Here is a 21,166-nt window from a genome sequence, read left to right as displayed (position 1 = left end):
TTATCTAAAACTAAACTAGCAAATATTTAAGAAGAAAAAAAGCGAACTGGTGGTTTTATCTTCATCATTTTCTTTTTTCTTTTTTTTTAAATTAAATTATTTAATTGGAGGCTAATTACTTTACAATATTGTGGTGGTTTTTGCCATACATTCACATGAATCGGCCATGGGTGTACCTGTGTTCCCCATCCTCAACCCCCTCTCCCACCTCCCTCCCCATCCCATCCCTCTGGGTCATCCCAGTGCACCAGCCCTGAGCACCTGTCTCATGCATCAAACCTGGACTGGCGATCTGTTTCACATATGATAATATACATGTTTCAATACTATTCTCTCAAATCATCCCACCCTCGCCTTCTCCCACAGAGTCCAAAAGTCTGTTCTTTATATCAGTGTCTCTTTTGCTGTCTCGCGTATAGGGTCTTTGTTACCATCTTTCTAAATTCCATATATATGTGTTAATATACCTGTTTTGGTGTTTTTCTTTCTGACTTACTTCACTCTGTATACTAGTATGTTCTTTTTGGGGGGAAAAAAAAAAGAATTTGGCTTACGATGGGTCTGAGTGGTGCCATGGGGGATCCAGTCCCCTGACCAGGGACTGAACCAGGCCCCTTGCATGGGAGTGTGCAGTCTTAGCCACTGGAGCACCAGAGAAGTCCCTCCCTAGAAAGTTCTGAACTGGAAATTCTAGCTCTGATACCCACAACTATTCTTACTGAAAATGTGGTTTGATAATATTAGAGACCTTGATAATGGGACATGGCTCCTAACTGCTTGGACTTGAGAAAGCCTGAAAATAAAGAAGGCAGAACTTCAGAGTCTGCACTATCTCAGCTTTAATACATGAAGCTTGAGACCAAAACCAAGAAGCTTGTAATTTTGGGTAGCTGAGAAAGGACCTAAACGCGACTGGGCAAATGCTGAATTACACCCGAAAGCTGTCCTTACCCACTGACAGTAAGTTGCTGTAATTCTCCAGCATCACGTCCATGTAGAGGATCCTCTGAGAGGGGTCCAGTTGCTCCCATTCCTCCTGGGTGAAGTCCACAGTCACATCGGTGAATGAAACTGATCCCTGAAATGGCATATTGCTATTTATTCTGATATGATTAGCATTTGGTGATGCAGGAAGGACACATAAAAACACACTCTATGTTGTAAAAGAATCATCTTTAAAATTTACATACGACACAAACTGTAAAATTTCATTGTTTTGTCATGCCTCCAAAAATATCTTTATAAAAGTTAACGCATTTATTCAGATTCCCATAAATTTCAGCATTGTCATATTTGGCAGATACTAAGATTAAATATTAATATGCAGTATTTAATGTTTCCAGTTAGTGATGATGCTCATATAGGTATTATTTTCGTGGTCTCAAACTAAACAATATTTAAAGAGTTAAAGCTTTGAATATTTAAAGGTAGAATATGAAATTCCAATTATAAGATAAACTATCAGGCATAGGTAAAGATCTCTCTACTATATCCAAACCATAAAAAAGGCAGACAAATAAAAACTAACAAGTGAGACTACAAACTAAAAGGCTTCTGCACAGCAGAGGAAACCATCAACAAAATGAAAACCTTATCTGATACGATTTGCAAATATTTTCTTGCAATCTACCAAATGAGAGAAAATATTTGCAAGTCATGTACCTGATGAGGGGTTAACTTAGCAGAAAAAAATACCAATCTGATTAAAAAACAGGCAGAGGAAACAGACATTTTTCTGAAGACATACAAATGGCCAACAGGTACATGAGGTGTTTAGAATCACTAGTCGTCAGGGAAATGCGAATCAAAATCACAGTGAACAGCCGTTCTTATAGGTGTGCTGCCTACTCATACATATAAAGACAAGGCTACTTACATGTCCTTTATATTGTACAAGGCACTTCAAGTTATCTAGAGATGATTTAAAGTGCCTGGGAGGATGTATGTGGATTGTATGCAAATACCACGCTTTTTATATAAGGGACTTATATAAGGTCCATGGAGGATACCGAGGGATGACTTATCACTGTGTTTATTTCAGTATAATTTACAAAAACCGAATATGCAAACAACCTCAGTATCCATTGATGGAATATCATTCAGCCATAAAGAAGAATGGAATCTTGCCATTTGTGACAGTATGGACCTTATGCTACATGAACTTAAGTCAGATAAAGACAAATACCATATGGTCTCAATTATATGTAGAATCTAAAAAACAACCAAAAAAAACCCCACAGGCATGTAGATACAGAGAACAGACTGGCTGTCAGAGGCCGGATGGTGGAGGAAGGGAAATCAGGCAAAAGGGGCCAAAAGGCACAAATCCCCCTATAAAGTCAGTCAGGTAACACACAGCATGCTGACTGTGGGAACGGTACTGTATTCATGCCTGAAAGTTGCCAAGAGAACAGATCTTAAAAGTTTTCAGACTCAGGAAGTTACGTGTGTATGCTCAGTCATGTCCGACTCTCTGCAGCCCCACGGACTGTAGCCCGCCAGGCTCCTCTGTCCGTGGGGTTTTCCTGGCAAGAAAGAGTGGGTTGCCATGTTCTCTTCCAGGGCATCTTCCCGACCTTAGGGATCAAACCTGCGTCTCTTGCGTCTCCTGCATTGACAGGCAGATTCTTTACCACTAGTGCCACCTGGGAAGCCCAGGAAAACTTAGAGGAAGAAAAAAAGTATGAGATCAAGATCTGAACACTACAAATGACCCAGTCATATTGCATGAATTTTCAGGTAACCCAGAAGTATTGTTTTATGACATCTTACAGGAATCTTTAGCCATGTGGCCTGGGAGCGGAGAATGCTGGTGGTAGGTCATCTATGCCTAGGATCAGTATCACTGAGGTCAGCAATCACAGAGTCAAGATTTTCCCAGCAGTAAGTATTCATTCCCATTTTCAGATCACTTCTGAAATCTGTTACAAAAACAGGAACACTGGGAATTTCCCAAGGAATAAACTGAGTACTGAGGACCAAGATCAGTCTTCACCCTTAGAGGCAAGCTGTAGAGCCCTCGAGTCTAACCTTTGCTTCCTTTCACTGCATCTCAGCTGCTACCAACGCTTCCTAACTCTTATTTCCTGTCTCTTCTTATTCTCATCTACTACACATTATAAGCTAGCATGATTTTTCTAAAGTATAGCTCTAACTATAGGATTGGCTGGATTTAGAAACATTGTCCATTATCTCTTAAATTAGTGACTAGCCCAGCGTTCAACACATTTTAAATTCCTCCTCCATCCCTCCTTCCCCTGACTCCACTGTCTATGCACAGATTCTCCCACTTAGGTCAGGTCACAGATTGCTTAGATGGGACCTTCCATAAGTTGAGTCCCTCCTCTTTTAAACCGAGGACTTTGGTTATACTTCTCATGCGGCATATATTTCACTCTGCTTTCTTAAAAAAAAAAAAAAAAAAAAACCTTATTTCTCTTACTCTCCCCATTAGATGTTATGATTTTTTAGACCAGAAATTGTTCTCTCTGTATTTCTGTTAGCACGAACTACATGAGTACAAGTTAGGTACTCAAAGAAAATAACTTTATCTGAGTTAGAAAACTAGAGCTGTTTCTCTCTAGAAACAAAGGAGACAAACATAGTATTTCGGGTTCATCTTTGATATGAATTTCTCAGGGTTGAGGTACACTGACTCAAAGATCTTCTTTCTCCATGAGACCCTCAACTTCTGCAGGTAACTTCACTGCAGACAGAGCCCGAGGGAGGAAATCGGCCGGAGGTCCCCAAACTCCACTGCGTGGGCCGAGAGCAGCAGAGGCCAGCGTGCCTTCAGAACCCGCCCACCGGAGGCCTGCCGTCCACTCGGGGGCTTCGGCGTCTGAGATGGCCTGAAGATGGGGCTGCTCAGCATGGGCTTCCGACTCTCTGGCCCAAACTGGCTGCTTCACAGAGGGGACAGAAACCCGCCGGCAGGACCCCACTGGGCAACTACAGCCTGATCAAGAGGCGCAGAGCCTGGACACCTCGAGGGGCTGGCTGTGCTCCGACTGCGTGTTCTTTCACCAGAGGCAGGACTCTGGGCTCAGAAACATACGGCTTGACCACTGGGCTGACAGCTGTGAAAGAACCTGGAACATGGAGAGGGTGGTTGTGACAGGGCGCGTGGAAGATCGGGTGGTATTTTAAGGGTGGGCTAGTGCCCTCCCTCTCCAGAGTCCCCCAAACTTCATTCTTTCCTTTTCATCTGAGCCTCTTCTTCCTGTCTGCACACCCTCAACCTCAGGAGAAAGGTCTCACTTCTGTATCACTTGAACGATCCGTAATCACAGAATATATGCCCAAGCTACGTTTGGTGCGGGGACAAACACGAGGCTCCTAGCGAGTGAAGCTGCAGGTGGCGGGGTGGTCTTGGTACTACAGGGGGTGGGGGGGAGCGTGGAGGGGATGGCGCTCAGTCACACGACAGTCCAGCCTGGGCCCAGCCTACTGTGGCTCCAGGGATGTGACACCAGCCAGGATCAGTGGGGTCTAAGGGAATGCAGAAGGCACGTCTCTGTTTCTGAGTTTAATTTTGGCCTTAAACTGGCGAGTAGTTGATTTAGGATGTCACATTCGCTAAGACTTCCCAGGTGGTCCCTGTGGTTAAGATTTCGGCTTCCAGTGCAGGGGTGCGGTTCGACCCACACGCCTTGCTGCCAAAAAAACCCCACCAAAACATAAAAAAAGCAAGACTGTAACAAATTAAATAAAGATTTTTTAAATGGTCCACACCAAAAAAAATTTTTTTTAAATGTTGTGCTTAAGTATTTAGCAACTCGATTCACTAATATACATGGGTATCTACATATTCCTGTGCTATACAGTAGGTACTTGATTATCTCTTTTCTAGGGTGTATATAATTCCAACCTCCTAATTTATCCCTCTCCTTAATCCTTCCCCTTCAGTAACTAAAAGTTTGCTTTCTACAGCTGAGATTCTGTTTTGTAAATTATTTCATTTGTAGCAATTTTTAGATTCTACTGGGCTTCCCTGATAGCCCAATTGGTAAAGAATCTGCCTTCAATGCAGGAAACCCTAGTTTGATTCCTGGGCCAGGGAAACCCCCTGGAGAAGGGATAGGCCACCCACTCCAGTATTCTTGGGCTTCCTTTGTGGCTCAGCTGGTAAAGAATCCACCCGCAATGTGGGAGACCTGGGTTCGATCCCTGGGTTGGGAAGACCCCCTGGAGAAGGGAAAGGCTACCCACTCCAGTATTCTGGCCTGGGGAATTCCATGGGAAAAATATCAATAACCTCAGATATGTAGATGACACCACCCTTATGGCAGAAAGTGAAGAGGAACTAAAAAGCCTCTTGATGAAGGTGAAAGAGGAGATTGAAAAAGTTGGCTTAAAGCTCAACATTCAGAAAATGAAGATCATGGCATCTGGTCCCATCACTTCATGGGAAATAGATGGGGAAAGAGTGGAAACAGTGTCAGACTTTATTTTTTGGGGCTCCAAAATCACTGCAGATGGTGATTGCAGCCATGAAATTAAAAGATGTTTACTCCTTGGAAGGGAAGTTATGATCAACCTAGATAGCATATTCAAAAGCAGAGACATTACTTTGCCAACAAAGGTTTCGTCTAGTCAAGGCTGTGGTTTTTCCAGTAGTCATGTATGGATGTGAGAGTTGGACTGTGAAGAAGGCTGAGTGCCGAAGAATTGATGCTTTTGAACTGTGGTGTTGGAGAAGACTCTTGAGAGTCCCTTGGACTGCAAGGAGATCCAACCAGTCCATTCTGAAGGAGATCAGCCCTGGGTGTTCTTTGGAAGGAATGATGCTAAAACTGAAACTCCAGTATTTTGGCCGCCTCATGAGAAGAGTTGACTCATTGGAAAAGACTCTGATGCTGGGAGGGATTGGGGGCAGGAGGAGAAGGGGATGACAGAGGATGAGATGGCTGGATGGCATCACCGACTCGATGGACGTGAGTTTGGGTCAATTCTGGGAGTTGCTGATGGACAGGGAGGCCTGGCGTGCTGCAATTCATGGGGTCGCAAAGAGTCGGACATGACTGGGCGACTTTCATTTTCACTTTGGGCTTCCCTGATAGCTCAGGTGGTAAAGAATCCACCTGAAAGGCAGGAGACCCTGGTTTGATTCCTGGGTAGAGAAGATCTGCCATCTCACATGCTAGTAAAGTAATGCTCAAAATTCTCCAAGCCAGGCTTCAGCAATACGTGAACCATGAACTTCCTAATGTTCAAGCTGGTTTTCAAAAAGGCAGAGGAACCAGAGATCAAATTGCCAACATCCGCTGGATCATGGAAAAAGCAAGAGAATTCCAGAAAAACATCTATTTCTGCTTTATTGACTATGCCAAAGCCTTTGACTGTGTGGATCACAATAAACTGTGGAAAATTCTGAAAGAGATGGGAATACCAGACCACCTGACCTGCCTCTTGAGAAATCTGCATGCAGGTCAGGAAGCAACAGTTAGAACTGGACATGGAACAACAGACTGGTTCCAAATAGGAAAAGGAGTACGTCAAGGCTGTATATTGTCACCCTGCTTATTTAACTTCTATGCAGAGTACATCATGAGAAACGCTGGACTGGAAGAAACACAAGCTGGAATCAAGATTGCCGGGAGAAATATCAATAACCTCAGATATGCAGATGACACCACCCTTATGGCAGAAAGTGAAGAGGAACTCAAAAGCCTCTTGATGAAGGTGAAAGTGGAGAGTGAAAAAGTTGGCTTAAAGCTCAACATTCAGAAAACGAAGATCATGGCATCTGGTCCCATCACTTCATGGGAAATAGATGGGAAAACAGTGGAAACAGTGTCAGACTTTATTTTTTGGGGCTCCAGTCACTGCAGATGGTGATTGCAGCCATGAAATTAAAAGACGTTATTCCTTGGAAGGAAAGTTATGACCAACCTAGATAGCATATTCAAAAGCAGAGACATTACTTTGCCAACAAAGGTCCGTCTAGTCAAGGCTATGGTTTTTCCTGTGGTCATGTATGGATGTGAGAGTTGGACTGAAGAAGGCTGAGTGCCAAAGAATTGATGCTTTTGAACTGTGGTGTTGGAGAAGACTCTTGAGAGTCCTTTGGACTGCAAGGAGATCCAACCAGTTCATTCTGAAGGAGATCAGCCCTGGGATTTCTTTGGAAGGAATGATGCTGAAGCCAAAACTCCAATACTTTGGCCACCTCATGCAAAGAGCTGACTTATTTGAAAAGACTCTGATGCTGGGAGGGATTGAGGGCAGGAGGAGAAGGGGACGCCAGAGGATGAGATGGCTGGATGGTATCACTGACTCAATGGACTTGAGTCTGAGTGAACTCCGGGAGTTTGTGATGGACAGGGAGGCCTGGCGTGCTGCGATTCATGGGGTCGCACAGAGTCGGACACGACTGAGCGACTGAACTGAACTGAACCCACTCGCTTCCCTGGTGACTCAGCTGGTAAAGAATCCGCCCGCAATGCGGGAGACCTGGGTTTGATCCCTGGGTTGGAAAGATCCCCTGGAGAAGGGAAAGGCTACCCATTCCAGTATTCTGGCCTAGAGAATCCCATGGCCTGTACAGTCCATGGGGTCACAAACAGCTAGACATGACTGAGCTACTTTGACTCAGATTCCACCTGTAAGTGGTATCATATTTGCCTTTATATGTTTGACTTACTTCACTATTATCTCCAGGTCCATCTGTGTTGCTGAAAATGGCATTATTTTATTTTATGGCTGCAGAATATTTCTACCATATCTTCTTTATCCATTCATCTGGCAATGGACATTTTGCTACTGTAAACAGTGCTGCAGTGAACCTTGCGAGCATGTGCCCTTTCAAAGTGTGGTTTTCCCTGGATAGACACCCAAGAGTGGAACTGCCGAATCATCTGGCAGGTCTGTTTTTAGATTTTAAAGGAACTTCCATACTGATCTCCATAGTGACTGTTACCAAGTTTACATTCCCAACAATGGCTTAAGAGGGATCCCTTTCTCCATGGCTTTCCAGCATTTCCTGTGTGCAGACTGATGACGGCCATTCTGACTGCTGGAGGGGACACCTCATTGGAGCGTTGATTTGTATCTCCCCCATAATTAGCAATGCTGAGGAGCTTTTCATGAGTAAAATTTACCTCTTGAACTTGGGTTCCTGAAAGCCTACCCTATTTGAAGTTGTTTATGATTATCTACCCAAGACATTTTTTGAGGGCCCCTGTCATTTACAGCTCCAAAGGTCTAATGATTATGAAGTGCCCCTAAGCACTGACTTTAAAGCTGTTTTTATAAGAAATGGCCAGAAGGTGGCAGGATTTCTTCTTGCCCCATTCTGGTTACTCCGGGAATATGAGCCTGAGGGAGGGAAGGTCCTGTTCCTGCGTGGTAAATTACAGTGGGGTATGCCTGACCAAACACCCAAGGGCCTGATGAGTCTCATACCTCTTACCCTTCATCTTCCGGACAGACCCCTAGCCCTGAAAACCTGTTAAGGGTACTGTCATCAGAGGGGGGGCAGCTCTGATGGGCAGGCTGGAGATGGTCACTGTCAGGAGACAGCAAGAGGCACTCCACTCATGGCAAAGGTCATGAGGAAGGAGGCTCGGCATACACAAGGGCAGGATCGAGCCTCAGGAGTCCCCCTGGATATTCTTGAGCATCTACGCCCAAAAAACCAGAGTCTGCCTACTTTATTGCTTTGTGCTCTCACCTCTGACTTCACTGGGGTCTGTCCCCCACCACCATCTCGCTCTCTCTGACAAAGAGTTAACTTACAGCTCCAGTTAATAAAGTTCCTGGGCATTAGGAGTGTTTAAATCCAAACCCCTCAGATAGCTCTCTAACTCGCCTGACAAGTTTACCAGGACTCCTACAGCTATGCATACGATTGTTTACAGTCTCTCAGCCCTGAGAGGCATGGGAAGCTTAAGATATTCAAATAGCTTAGAGCCTCTCAAAGAGTTAGAAACTGTCAGAATAAGATTTCATTGATGAGCCAATGCTTGCTGCCAAGTTTCCACATCCCCTGTATTGTATCCTTGAATGTGTATTAATTAATATAATTGGTATGTAGAAAAAATAAATAGTGGCCTTGGTGTTAGCAACTTTAGACCTTAAGGTAATAAATTCTTTCCTTTGTTGTAAATCCACTGCACCTCTGCCCTATAGGAATGCAACTTTATCTAACACCTTCGGAGCATGGCGCCAAACCTTAAAATAATTACTCTTACAGAAAATAAGTCTTACAGTTGACAAACCTTTGTCAAGAGTCATAAAATGTTAATAGGCCTTCTGGCCAGAAGATGATGTAAATCACCGAAACCATTTGTGTACGATAAATTTGCAGGAAAGAAACCCTGGTTTCGATAAGGATCAAAGACTGCTGACTTTGCATGATTTCACATCCCCTATTATCCTCTATGTGCAACTTAGGGTATAAAAGCCCCTGTTGAAAATAAAGCTACGGGCCTTGCTCACCGAAGCTTGGTCTCCCCATGTCATTCTTTTCTCACTGCCAGGAGACAGCGAGAGGCACTCCACTCATGGCTGAAGTTTCCATCTGGAGCGTGGAGGTCCTCTGCGACCATTTATTTGCCTGGGCTTCTAAGACCCACTCGAGAAGGTGTCTAAGGTGGGGCACCTTCCGCTATTCGAGAGGGCACCTGCGGCCTCCGTGGTCAGAGCTAACCTGGTGTCACAGGTTATATTGATTTTCTGCGTAAACCAAGCTACTCAGCCTCTTTTCACCACTGAGCTATCCTCATTCTATTACTCTTTATATCTTTGATGAATATTTAAATTAATCACCGACGCCGTCTCCCCTTCGAATACCCTGGATCCAGCAGGTCACCCCATGACAAGGAGAGGTGGAGATGAGGTGACTTTTCAGATCTCTTCCAGGCCAAAAGGTCCACCTTCCTGTGGTTGCCCAAGTCGTGTTTTGGCTGCCCCTGGACTTGGAAGACTGTGGTTCCATGCAGAGGGGACCAGGCACTACAGGTCAAAGGGGACACGTTTCTTGGTACATCCTCCCCAACACCCTGTATTTCATGACAGTCCAGCCTTGGGACTCAAGTCTGCTCAGGCACCAGGGATGTGACACCAGCCTGGGTGAGCAGGGCCCAAGGGAATATAGCAGGCATTTCTGTTTTTCATTTTGAATTAATATCTGTATTTTAAACTGGAGAATATTTGCTTTACAGTGCTGTTTGTTCTGTGTACACCAACCTGACTCACGCTGACAGGTGTCTACATATTCAGTTTAGACTCTTTTCCATCTAGGTAAGTACAATAGGCCCCTGTCGATTAGCTCTTCTCCATATGCAAGAATGTATGTATATTCCAACCTCCTAGCTTGTCCGACTGTCCTGTCTTTCCCCTCTAGTAACAATAAGTTTGTTTTCTATAGCTGTGACTTTCTTGTTGGCAAATTAGTTCATTACTATCAACTTTTACATTCAACCTATAAACGGTATCTCACATTTGCCTTGCTCTGTGTGACTTACATCACTCAACAGCATCATCTCTGGGTCCTTCCATGTTGCTGCAAATGGCATGATTTGTTCATGAGCCAATAGTATTCCATTGGCTTTATCTTTATCCTTTCATCTATTGGTGGACACTTTGGTGCTTCACTCTTGGCAACTGTCAATAGTGTTACAGCGGGGCTCCCTGGTGGCCCAGGGGCTCAGACTCTGAGCTCCTGATGCAGGGGTCCCGATGTGATCCCCAGCCAAGGAGCTAGATCCCACATGCTGCAGTGCACACTGAGGGTGCCTTGTGCCATAACTAAGGTCTGAGGCAGCCAGATAAATACATCCTTTCTAACGACAGTGCCACAGAGAACCGGGGTGCGTGTGTCTCTTCCGGTTGTCCTTCTCCTAGATACAGGTCTGGGGATGGGATTGCTGCATCATCTGGCAGCTCTAGTCTTAGAACTTTTTAAAGATTTTTTTTTTAATGTGGACCATCGTTAAAGCCTTTATTGAATTTGTTACAATTGTTTTCTGTGTAATGTTTTGGTTGTTACTGCCACAAGGCATCTGGGATCCCAGCTTCCTGACAAGAGATCGAAGCCCCACCCTCTGCATTGGAAAGCTAAGCCTGAAGCATCAGACCACCAGAGAAGTACCTCTTCTAAGATTTTTAAGGAAGCTCCACACTGATCTTCCTAGTGGCTGTTACCACTGACATGGCCACCGGAAGCCTAGAGAGGGTTCCCTTTTACCCTCTCCCATGCCTGTATTTCTTCTTTGTAGTTTTTGTGAGGAGGACCATTCTGAATGGTGCCAGAGGAGCAGCTCATTGTATTGCTGACTGGCATTTACCCCCAAATTAGCAATGTTACAAATCTTTTCATGTTCTTGGTTTCTTAAACAATGTGAGTAGAATTTAACTCTTGAAACTGGTTTCTTAAGTCTTTCTCTATTTGAAGTCGTTTTCAACTACCGACAGTATTTTTGTGAGGGCACCTGTCATTGAAGGCAGGGCAGACCCAGTACACAGAAGTGCCCATAAGCACCAGTGTAAGAGTTGCTGCTACGAAAAACGGCCAGAAGGCTTCAGAATTTCCTTCAGCCCATTTTGTGGTCTCAGGAAAAGTGAGCCACAGAGAAAGTCTGGTTTGTGACATGGAAATCAGAGTGAACACACCTGACCAAACCACCACCGACTTGAGGCTCACTATGTCCTCCTCGTTACTGTCATCCCTGAATACATTCCAGTCCCGGGAAAACGACCTGTTAGGACCTGTGAGCAGGAGGTGGAACCAGAGGAAGGATGGAGGTGGGAACCCCTGCGAAAGGATCCGTGGAGATGAGGTAACGTTCCAGTTTTATCAGAGGAAAGACAGCTCACCATGATTCCAGTGTCCAAGGACAGCCTTAGCTGTAGAAGGACATTAATGGACAACAGTATGTGGTACCGAGCACAAGAAACAGCCAGCACATCCAATGGGGCGGGGGGGGGGGCGGGGTACTGTTGGTACATCCTCCCAGCTCCCTCAGCAGGACAGACCAGGAAATGGACCAAACACGGATCTGACTGCAGCGAGGAAACAACAGTGATGGCGTAGGAGTCCGGACAATATGGAGTCTTCGGCATACTTCTTTTTAACTTAGTAAATATTCTTACAATACAGAATATATGACTTTAAAGATTCTGATAAGTTCAAGACCAACTTGATTAGAACTCCATATATAACTAAATAAATTTCTTCTACCTAAAACTAAAAACAATGTAAAACTATTATATTTCCATGAAAAAAAATTACATGGGAAGGAGAAAATGAAAAAAAAAAAGACCATTCTCGTCCACCCAGGCCTCGGTGACCTGGGTGGTCATACTCCTGGGGACCCAGCAGCTTAGGATCTAAGGGCTGGATACCAGGGGGCTGGGGGCGCTAAAGAGGACTGCCGGGACATGAACCCCTCACTGCATCTACAGAGCCTGGTCCCCTCTGGAGCAGAACACAGCTGACCAAACAGTCAGGCACACCTACACCTACACCCGGGCTGCTACTGCTGCTGCTAAGTCGCTTCAGTCGTGTCCGACTCTTAGCGACCCCATGGACTGCAGCCCACCAGGCTCCTCCGTCAATGGGATTTTCCAGGCAAGAGTACTGGAGTGGGGTGCCATTACACCCGGCCTACTGCATCCCCATAATACTAGACACTCTGGGCTGGAAGCACTTGGAAAGGTCCCCCGTCTCCATTTCTCCTGCTAGGGGGGTTCCCAAGTTCAACTTCTTACAGTCTCTCCTACATAGGAAACAGCCTCAAAACAGGACTTTTCTGGGTCTCAGATGGCTCTTGCCGTCTCAGACCCGGGGGTGCGGGTGGGAGGGTGGTTGTGAGAGGAAAGGGGCGCGGAAGAAGGGCACTCAGGCTCTGCGGCGATTCCTCAGGCGGTCTGCACGCTCCCTGACGACCACGTCAGGCTCAGGAACGCCACGAAGGCTCGGGTTCTGGGCGCCCACCGCGCAGACCGCGGCTGGCAGAAGTGCTGCCTCCCTGTGGCCGTTTCCTGGAACAACACCGCCAAGCCAGGGGCGAACACGCGCTTCCCCCACAGAGGCCTGCCGGATGCTGACCGAACCCGCCCTCGAGAAATACCCTGGGGTAGCTCAGAGAGAGAGGATTCAAAACAGACCGACTTTCAAAAACCAAATACAAACGGTAAATTTTCCTCACGCTTAATGGAAACCATCTATCCGCACCTTGAAACCATCTCTGCCTCCCTAATTCTTAGATTGCCAAGCAAACCTACAACCAACTATCATCAGGCAGCCCTCACCAGCAAATCAGAACAATAAGTGCTGGAGACCTGAAGGGAGAGAAGGGAATCCCCCTCTGCTGCTCCTGGAAATGGAAATTGCGACCAGCCACGATGGAGACAGGTTCCTTTAGAACAAAACCAGCACCTACCACGAGATCCTGCAAACCCTCACCAGGCCCTATATTCAGGGAAATGCATCCTTCGAAACAACACAGGCACCCCATATTTCAGGAAGGCACTCTTTCCCGGCGCCAAGGCGCCAAAGCAGCCATAAAGTCCTTGCACACGGGTAAATACTGAAGCTGTGCTTCATATATGCCTCGGACAACTACTCAGGCATAGAAAAGAATGAAAAAATGCCATTTGAAGCAACGTGGAATCGAGAGATGATCACAGTGTGTCAAGAAAATCAGACAGAGAAAAATGGCACAGGGTATTGTTTACAGGTGGAATCGAAAAATACAATCAACTAAGACTTACCAGCAAACACAGTCCGACTCCCAGTCACACAACAAATGTAAGGTTATCAAACACAAGACGGACCCTGGGGGTCGGGGTCGGGGTGCGGAGATCACTGAGGAAGTTCGGATTCAACAGTACACCGTAGACACAGACACATGGTCAAAAAGAGACCCACAGACACATCAGAGAACAATGAACAAGCACAGACTGGGCAGAACCAGGAAGTGTGCTCAACACTGTCAACAGCTACAGGGGAAGTGAATCCAAAAAGAACAGATGCATGAACATAAAGGAATCCACTTCTTGTTCCACCACAAACAAACACGATAACAGGAATTGAGTAGACTCCAGTGCAAAATACACATTACAGGGACAGGAGGAAATGAAAACAGACACATACCCCATCCCCCTCAGGCCTGGTGACTGGAGCGCAGGCACACCCCTGGAGCCCGCAGCCCGCCTCCAGGGCTGCAGAGGGTGTGCGGGGCAGAAGCCCTCACTGCATCTACAGCGCCTGGTCCCCTCTGGGACATGCCACAGCTGACCAAACTGCCAGGCGCTCCTGCACCCACACCGGGGCTACTGCACCGAGTCCCCCCACTTCCACTCTGGGCTGGAAGCATTTTAACAAGTCCCCATCTCCATTTCTCCTGGTGGGGGGGTTCCCAATTTCAACTTCTTCCTTACAGAATCCACGTATATAGGAAACAGCCTCAACAGCGCAGCTTTCTGGTGGCTGAGATGGCTCTGGCCAGGCGGAGGTGGTGAGGGGGCTTTGTGAGGAAAGGGGCATGGAGGAATGACACCCACGCTCTCTGGTGTTTACTCGGGCAGTGTGCACGCTACTTTACAACTCAGGAACACGACTTTGGCTGGGTTCTAGGTGCCCACTTGACTGACCACAGCCGGCAAAAGTGCTTCTGCCTTGTGGCCGTTTCCTGGAACAAATCGTCAAAGCAGGGGCTCTGAACCGTGGTGCTGGAGAAGACTCTTGAGAGTCCCTTGGACCGAAAGGGGATCCACCCAGTCCATCCTAAAGGAGGTCAGTCCTGAATATTCATTGGAAGGACTGATGCAGAAGCTGAGACTCCAGTACTTTGGTCACCTGATGCGAAGAACTGACTCCTTGGAAAAGACCCTGATGCTGGGAAAGATTGAGGGCGGGAGGAGAAGGGGACGACAGAGGATGAGGTGGTTGGATGGCCTCACTGACTCAACGGACATGAGTTTAAATAAGCTCCGGGAGTTGGTGACGGACAGGGAGGCCTGGCGTGCTGCAGTCCACAGGGTCGCACGGAGTCGGACACGACTGAGCAACTGAACTGAACTGAACTGACACGACTGAGTGACTGAACTGAACACGCTCTTCCCAGTCAGAAGCCTGCCTGATTAAGCTAAATGACCCTGCCCTCAACAAATAACCTACGGTAGCTCAGAGAGATAGAATTCAAAACAGGCCTGACTTTCAAAACCCAACTGCAAACAGTAAATTTTCCTCACACTTAGTGGAAACCAATTATCCGCACCTCTAAAAAAACTCCGCCTTCCTAATTCTTAGAGAAATGCCAAGCAAACCTACAACCAACTATCATCAGGCAGCCCTCACCAGCAAATCAGAACAATAAATGCTGGAGACCTGCAGGGAGAGAAGGGAACCCACCTCCACTGCTCCTGGAAATGGAAATCGCGACCAGCCACGATGGAGAACCATTTGCAGGTTCCTTTAGAACAAAACCAGCACCTACCACGAGATCCTGCAAGCCCTCACCAGGCCCTATATTCAGGGAAATGCATCCTTTGAAACAACACAGGCACCCCACATTTCAGAAAGGCACTCTTTCCCGGCGCCAAGGCACCAAAGCGGCCATAATATCCCAACACAGGGATAAATACTGAAAGTGAAAGTGGTGTCTGACTCTTTGCGACCCCCATAGAATTCCATAGTCCCTGGAATTCTCTAGGCCAGAATACTGGAGTGGGTAGCTGTTGGGGGCCAGAGTGAGGTACTCCGCCCGTGACAAAGGTCATGAGGAAGGAGGCTCGACATACGCAAAGGCGGGATCGAGCCTCAGGAGTCCCCCTGGAACTCCTCGAGCATCTACCCCCATAACCAGAGCCTGCCTACTTTACTACTTTGTGCTCACCTACACCTCTGACTTTACGGGGGGCTGTCCCCCACCACCTCTTTTGGAGAAGGAGTTAACTTAGAGCTCCAGTTTATAATAATTCCTGGGCGTGATAAGAGTGTTTTAACCTACAAACTCCTCTGAAGGTTCTCTAGCCTGCCTGACAGGCTCGTCCGGCCACATGTGATTGCTCACAGCCTCCTAACCGTGAGAGGCACGAGATGCTTTAAACCCTCTAAAAACAGGTTCTTTAGAGAAGTTAGAAAACTATAAGTATAGTGGGCTAATTAGAAATTGTGTTGGTGAAGGGTTTTTCATTTGTTGAGCCAATGTTTGTTGCTAAGTCTCCATATCCCCTGCCCTTACACACATTAATGAATATATAGAATTAACCTTTGATATTAATCACGTTAGACCTTAGGCTAAGTAAATTCTTTCCTTAACTAAAACCCACTACACCCTCACCCTGTAGGAATGTAACTTTACTTGGGTGGCGTCTGTTTTGAGACTAATCAGCCCTGGAGAAATAAGTGTCCTGATTGACTGACCGCTGTCACAAGGAGAGGGTCGTAAATTGTCAGCAGGCCCCCCTGGCCAGAAGATGATGTAACACCCCTAAGACCTCTGTATACATTTGTGTGAAGCACCTGACTTTAATAAAAGTCAGGACTGCTGTCCCCACGTGACTTTTGTATAACATCTCAGTGTATAAAAACAGACTCTGGAAAATAAAGAATTGGGATCAGTTTCTCGAAATACTGGTCTCCCCATGTCGCTCTCTCTCTCACTCTGGTTGAGTCTCCATCTGGAGCGCGGAACCCACCATGCTTACTAATTATGCCTGGGCTTCTAAGATCCGACCGGGGAGGCCTCAGTGTCTCCTCTCCTTCGGGAGAACGGAAGGACGCCTGCGGCCTACGTAAGTGGTGCAAACTTCTTGTCTTGAAGTTTTATTGGTCTCCCGCGTAAACCAAGCTACTCAGCCTCTTTTCTCCACTGAATTTTCCTACTGAGCTATCCTTATTCTATTACTCTTTATATCTTTAATTAATACCTAATTGAAGCTATCGTATCCTGATCCTCGCCTATGCCGTCTCTCCTTCGAATACCCTGGATCAGCCGGGGCTGGTCCCCGGCAGGTAGCCTTTCCCTTCTCCAGGGGATCTTCCCAAACCAGGGATCGAACCCAGGTCACCCGCATTGCAGGAGGATTCTTTACCAGCTGAGCCACAAGGGAACCCTCCTCCACTGTCTCTGGGAATGAAAATTGCTGAGACAAGATGCAGAACCTTATGCAGGTTCCTTTAAAACGAAACCCAGACCTACAGTGAGATTGTCCAAGCCTATGTGCATGGAAAACTATACTATGAAATAAGGCACCCCAACATTCAGGAACCCATTATTTACAACAGCCAAGATATGGAAGCAACCACAACATCTGTGAGCTTTATATACTGAAGTTGTGCTACATATATGCCATGAACAATTACTCAGCCTTAGAAAAGAATGAAATCATGTTATTTGCAACAACATGGTAGATACAGGAGATGATCAGACTATATCAAGTAAATGAGACAAAGACAATTGGCTCAGGGAATTCCTTACAAATGCAATCTGAAAAGACAAATGGCACAGGGAATTCCCTAAAGCCTCAATCTAAAAATAAATACAATGAATTAATTCAGGAAATGCAAAGAGACTCCCAGAGTTAGACAAAAGCTTAGGCTTAAAAAAGGCAAATATACAGTGATTGAAGAGATGACCAAGGAGACTGGGATGAAACCATACACACTGAGACACAGATAGAGTGTCACAAAGAGACACCTGGAGATACATCAAAGAAAAACGAACAAGCATTGGATGGAACAAGGAAGTGTGCTCAACACTCTGTCATGAGCTACGGTGGGAGAGAATCCAAACGAGATCAGATACTTAAGTACACTGGAATCCACGAGTGGTCCACACACAACAGACTCCCAGGTGAAGTCAGTCAGAAAGAGAATGACAAATACCATATAAAACTACTTATGTACGGAATCTAAAAAACAGAACAAACTAACCTATCTGCGAAACACAGACAGAATCATGCCCACAGAGAACATACCTGTGGTTGCCAAGCGGCAGGGGTTGCGGGAGAGATGGAGTGAGAGGTTAGGGTCTGCAGATGTAAGCTATTACATACAGATAAACAACGAAGTCCCAAGATATAACACAGGGAACTATATTCAACATCCTATGATAAACCATAATGAGAAAGAATATTTTTTAAAAAGAATGCATATGTATGTATAACTGAATTACTTCACTGTACAGCAGAAAGTAACACAACATTGTACATCAATTATACTTCAGTAAAAAAAAAATTTTTTTAAAGGGCCAAAGACCTTAACAGGTGCTTCACTAAAGAAGATATACAGATGGTAAGTAAATATGTGTAAAGATACTTAAGATGTCAGAGAATTATCAAATTATACTGCAAAACACCTACGAAAGTGGCCAAAGTTGACAACACTGACAACACCAAATGCTGGCAAGGACGTGAAGCAACACAGACTGTCACTCACTGCTGGTGGGAATGCAAATATTATAGCCACTCTGAAAGACAGTTGAGCAGTTTCTCACAAACTACTCTTGCTGTACAATCTAGCTGTACAATCCAGCTTTAGTTTTCCTTAGCATTTACCCAAATGATTAACTTACATTCATAAAAACACTACACAGACATGTTTATAGCTGCTTAATTCGTAACTGTCAAAACCCGGAGGCAACCAAGATGTCCTTCAATTGCTCAATGGGTAAATAAATAGTGGTACATTCAGACCATGAAATATCACTGGGTGCTAAAAGGAAATAAGCCGTCAAGTCATGAAAAGACATGGAAGAACTTTAAATGCAGATTGTTAATGGAAGTCTGAAAAGGCTACATACTGACTGATTCCAACTGTATAACATTCTGGAAGAGGAAACCAGTGATATAGGTAATATATATCTTTTTCACTGCCCCTCCAATTCTGCCAGGTGCTCAAGGAAAGGGAGGGAAGGAGGACTAGATGAAGCACAGGGGATTTTGTGAGTAGTGAAACTATTCTCTAACATACAATGATGGTGGATACATGTCATTACACATTTGTCAAAACATACAGAATGCACAACACCAAAAGCAAATCGTAATGTAAACTATCGGAGAAGGCAATGGCACCCCACTCCAGTACTTCTGCCTGGAAAATCCCATGGACGGAGGAGCCTGGTGGGCTGCAGTCCATGGGGTCGCCAGTCGGACACGACTGAGTGACTTCACTTTGACTTTTCACTTTCATGCATTGGAGAAGGAAATGGCAACCCACTCCAGTGTTCTTGCCTGGAGAACCTCAGGAACGGGGAAGCCTGGTGGGTTGCCATCTCTGGGGTCGCACAGAGTTGGACACGACTGAAGCGACTTAGCAGCAGCAACGTAAACTATGAACTTTAGTTTGAGTATCAGCATTGGCTCATCAATTTTAACAGCTATACCACATTAATGCAAGATGGTAATAAGAGAAGAAACCATGTGTGCAGAGGGAGGAAAGGAATTCTGTACTTTTCACTCAAATTTTCTGTAAGCTCAAAACTATTCTAAAAAAATGAAGTCTATTCATTAAAAGCAAAACAAAACACATATAAACAGAACAGTATAATTAGTATGCCATCTCATGATAATCTGTACTTATACTTGTGTAATATGTAGAAGTACACTCTGGAATGCTACTCAAGAAAGTAATGACAACGGAACTCGTGTAAGTTAGGGGGAGAATTTAAATACATATCCAGCTCTTTAGTGAGTTTTCTGGCATCAAGTTAATCTCACTGGAAAAATAAAATACACACTGTATTACCCTGAAGAATGCTATATGAATAAACTAGAGATAAAATAATAACCTGTTTTTCTTCCTGGGAATGCTGCTCAAAACACAATCTATATGAATGTTCATAAAACTAATTTATACCTAATACTCGAGAACCAAGGAAATGGTATTCATAATCAATGCAATAATTGCTTAATTAACTTGATTTACTTTTTAACTTTTTTTAAAATACCTGATTAACTTGATTTTACTTTTTGTCTGCTGGTATTGATTATTCTTACTATGTTTTTCTGAATTTTACTCATTTATACCTTTCATTTCATTTTCTAGGTCCTTATATATTTCCTCAAATGCACAGAAAAGTTAGGAATAAACAACTCACCTGGGATTTATTCATTTTCTGCAGCTTTTGGATAAAGACAGAGAACTATGAAGGCAGAACTGGAAGAAAGGAAAACAGAAGGTATTATTATTAAAGGTCTGACTTGCCTCAGAACTTCCAGAATGACTTGTTTATAAATTGTTATACGTCACCTGAGAAAATTCCACCTCATGGGCTAGTCCTTTGGATCATGCTGGCAGAACCCACCTTCAATCAAACATTATGGAACATCTGAAAAGGTAAGACTAAGACAATTGTTAACTGACAAAACAAACAGCAGAAAACATAACTGGTTAAATTATCAAACAGGGAATTTAAAATTATTATTCATATATTAAAGCTTTGTGGAAAAGATTTACAAAATGAATTAACAAACAGGGAACTTCAGGAGATGGAACCATCAAGAAAAAAAAATGGAAATGCTAAAAAAAAATGCAGTAACAGAGTTGAAAGGCCATCTTCAATATGCAATGCTATGACAAAGCTGAGAAAATTTTCAGTAAATCTGAAGACAGAAAAATTACCCAAAGAAATTGGGTCCAAAGAAATTACCTAAACTGAGACACAAAGAGGAAGTTTAAAAAAAAAACAAAACAAGGAATCCAAGGGCTGTAGTGCAATATCAAATGGTCTAACAAAAATGTATTGGAGGGACTTCCCTGGAGGTCCAGTGGCTAAGACTCCACACTCCCAGTACAGGGGGCCCAGGTTCAATCCCTGGTCAGGAAACTAGATCCCACAGGCCACAACTAAAAATAAGATCCCACATGCTGCAATGAAGACTGAAGATCCCATGTGCCCCAACTAAGACCCAGCACAGGTAAACACATAGATAATTATTTTCAAAAATAATGTATTGCCCAAAATTTGGCAGTCCAGTGGTTAAGCCTCCGCACCGCCAATGCAGGGGGTGCAGGCCTGATTCCCGGTTGGGAAAGTAAGATCCCATGCCCCTCAGAGCAATTAAGCATGCTCAGTCCAATTACTGAGCCCGTACCCACAACTATAGTCTGGGGGCCGCAACAAAAGATTCCACGTGACACAATGACAATCCCACGGGCTGCAACTAGGACTCAACACAGCCAGATATATAAATGAATATTTTTAAAAGTAGT

The 21,166-nt window shown here is 44.9% G+C and overlaps 1 protein-coding gene across 3 annotated transcripts in view; it reads right to left on the bottom strand.

Moving 5' to 3' along the window:
- The window catches only part of ZFP1 (ZFP1 zinc finger protein), a 31,117-nt gene that overhangs the window by 3,660 nt on the left and 6,291 nt on the right, over positions 1-21,166 (bottom strand). The window contains exons 2-4 of one of the 3 annotated variants that reach the window (XM_024978881.2): positions 20,204-20,296; positions 20,052-20,110; positions 952-1,078 (exon numbers count right to left, since the gene is read on the bottom strand). In XM_024978881.2, coding sequence (XP_024834649.1) covers positions 952-1,078; positions 20,052-20,066 — 142 coding nt within the window. In that variant the 5' untranslated portion in view covers positions 20,067-20,110; positions 20,204-20,296. Of the gene's footprint in view, positions 1-951; positions 1,079-13,719; positions 16,603-20,051; positions 20,111-20,203; positions 20,297-21,166 lie in introns of those variants that run through there. The other 2 variants (XM_024978880.2, XM_003587201.6) reach the window with 2 other exon arrangements.

Source organism: Bos taurus, chromosome 18 (genome assembly GCF_002263795.3).
Source record: "Bos taurus isolate L1 Dominette 01449 registration number 42190680 breed Hereford chromosome 18, ARS-UCD2.0, whole genome shotgun sequence".
Lineage (NCBI taxonomy): Eukaryota > Metazoa > Chordata > Mammalia > Artiodactyla > Bovidae > Bos > Bos taurus.
This window is presented reverse-complemented; position numbering and strand designations above follow the sequence as displayed.